At 33.0% G+C, this 2,177-nt stretch overlaps 1 protein-coding gene across 3 annotated transcripts in view; it reads left to right on the forward strand.

Moving 5' to 3' along the window:
- The window catches only part of LOC107662120 (dnaJ homolog subfamily C member 21-like), an 11,048-nt gene that overhangs the window by 7,403 nt on the left and 1,468 nt on the right, over positions 1 to 2,177 (forward strand). For 2 of the 3 annotated variants that reach the window (XM_016452032.1, XM_016452038.1), the window contains 4 exons: positions 297 to 446; positions 776 to 824; positions 915 to 1,078; positions 1,212 to 1,296. In XM_016452032.1, coding sequence (XP_016307518.1) covers positions 297 to 446; positions 776 to 824; positions 915 to 1,078; positions 1,212 to 1,296 — 448 coding nt within the window. The remainder of the gene's footprint in view (positions 1 to 296; positions 447 to 775; positions 825 to 914; positions 1,079 to 1,211; positions 1,297 to 2,177) is intronic. The other variant, XM_016452047.1, reaches the window with a different exon arrangement.

A 2,177-nucleotide genomic window follows, 5' to 3' on the forward strand; every position in this document is an offset into this window, starting at 1 on the left:
CTGTGATCAGTTTATGCATTCTTGCTAAATAAAACTATTAATTTCTTCCACAAAAAAAAAAAAAAATCTTGCTGACCCCAAACTTTTGAAAAGTAGTGTATATAATACTAATGATCTGATAAGCTAAATTAATGTAGATGTTTAAATGTTAAAACAAACATGTATTTGTTCATAGATGTGTTTTTCTAGTTAGCATGTTTTTACATAATCTCAAATGCACAGCATGTTTTCACACTAGATGGCTTGCATTACATGTATTTAATGCAGCAGTATAATTTTTTTTTCTCACCCATCAGTATGAAAAACCATGAGAAGTCTAAGAAACACAGAGAGATGGTGGCATTGCTACGGCAACAGCTGGAGGAGGAAGACAAGTCACTGAGTCACAGCTCTGCCGAGAGAGAGGAAGAGGATGATGATGAACTCGATGACACACCGAGACAAAAGTAAAACATGCCTGTCAGCACTTGCGGTGTCCTCTTTGATTGGAATTTGTTTGCTTTGCAACTTTTACAGTATTTCACAATACATCATGATGTCTAAAATGTTTATTGTGAACATTATTAAAATATTATTGTAAAATGAATAATGTAAACATAAATATAAGATGACAATGTCATTGCTTAATGATATTACAACCATTTTAATGATTTAAAATGATTAAACTTTGCAAGTTTTTCATATCGACTTTAATACATAAGGATAAGAGCATTTAGAGGGATTGTTGGCGCATTGTTGGCTAATCCTGTCCACTGATTGGTTCTTTTGATTGCAGATTATCTAAAAGGCAGAAGAAAAAGAAACGGCAGCAGAAAAACGTAAATGAAATCTAACCTCCAAACCCCTGATGTATTTTAATTTAAAGTGATCTTTTATCCAATAAAATTTTATTTTCTAATGCGGTTGTTCTTTAGAATCTTCCAGATGATCCGGAGATTGACAGCACAGTCCCACAGTCCACAGAAGAGCGTCCCGCACCTCCGCCTGACTCGGGCAACAACGAGGACGCCCCTGTCCCCTCTGAGGACCCAGATGAGAAACTAAAACCAGAGGAACGTGAACCCACAAACCAAAAAAGGTATCTCTTAAATGCCTTTTTAACAATCCACTGGTTTGAAACTCTTGTAAAGTGTTTAAACTCTTGCATCGTGGGTAAAGTCCTCTGTATATTGATATCAACTGAGATTAACTCTTAATGTCACCCTTTACAGCTCTGCCAAGACAAAAGAGAAGAAAGGTGGAAAAGACTCTAAGAAGAACAGTAAACCACACGGAGGTGTGGAAGTTTCACAAGAGGTGTGTACTGTACTTTTGTTAGCATATGTTTGTACATGTGAGCAAACAGCCACTCCTTTATGATGTTACAGCTCTTTTATAATCCTCATCTAGACATAAACAACTTCATATGACTTAATAATGTGATTTCCTATAACGGCTATAATTGAGTAATATGCGCTATACAACAGCTTTATTCATTCCGATTGGTGTAATGAAGTAGTTTACACATTATATATTGAAATAAACATGTAAACTGTAGTATAATTGAAAATCCAGACTGTTGATTTTAAAAAGGCATTGTGCATTCGTTTTTAGCAATTACATAATTTGGAGTAGGGCTGTATGATTAATCAGAATATATCTGAAATTGCAATATGGCTCAGTGTGATTATAAAAAACCGCAAAGACTGCGATTTAACTCTATCTCTGCTCTACAGTTTGGGTGGCTTTTTAACGTGCAAATGTTTGATGGTTTAATATTTGAAAATTAAGAAAGTAAGACAGCTATAAATAGTAGTATTGTTTTGTTGTAAGGCATTGTGCATTCATTTTTAGCAATTACATAATTTGGAGTAGGGCTGTATGATTAATCAGAATATATCTGAAATTGCAATATGGCTCTGTGATTATAAAAAACCGCAAAGACTGCGATTTAACTCTATCTCTGCTCTACAGTTTGGGTGGCTTTTTAACGTGCAAATGTTTGATGGTTTAATATTTGAAAATTAAGAAAGACAGCCATAAATAGTAGTATTGTTTTGTTGTTGTTGTTTTTTTACAGTTTAATGTAAAATAAATTATATTTTTCTATTATTATTTTTTATTTTACAGTGAAATATTATAATAGTAATGTTTCCTGTTGTAGTAATTTTTATATTTTATATAATTTTAATAATAAT

Source organism: Sinocyclocheilus anshuiensis, unplaced genomic scaffold (genome assembly GCF_001515605.1).
Source record: "Sinocyclocheilus anshuiensis isolate Anshui unplaced genomic scaffold, SAMN03320099.WGS_v1.1 scaffold457, whole genome shotgun sequence".
Taxonomy (NCBI): Eukaryota; Metazoa; Chordata; class Actinopteri; order Cypriniformes; family Cyprinidae; genus Sinocyclocheilus; species Sinocyclocheilus anshuiensis.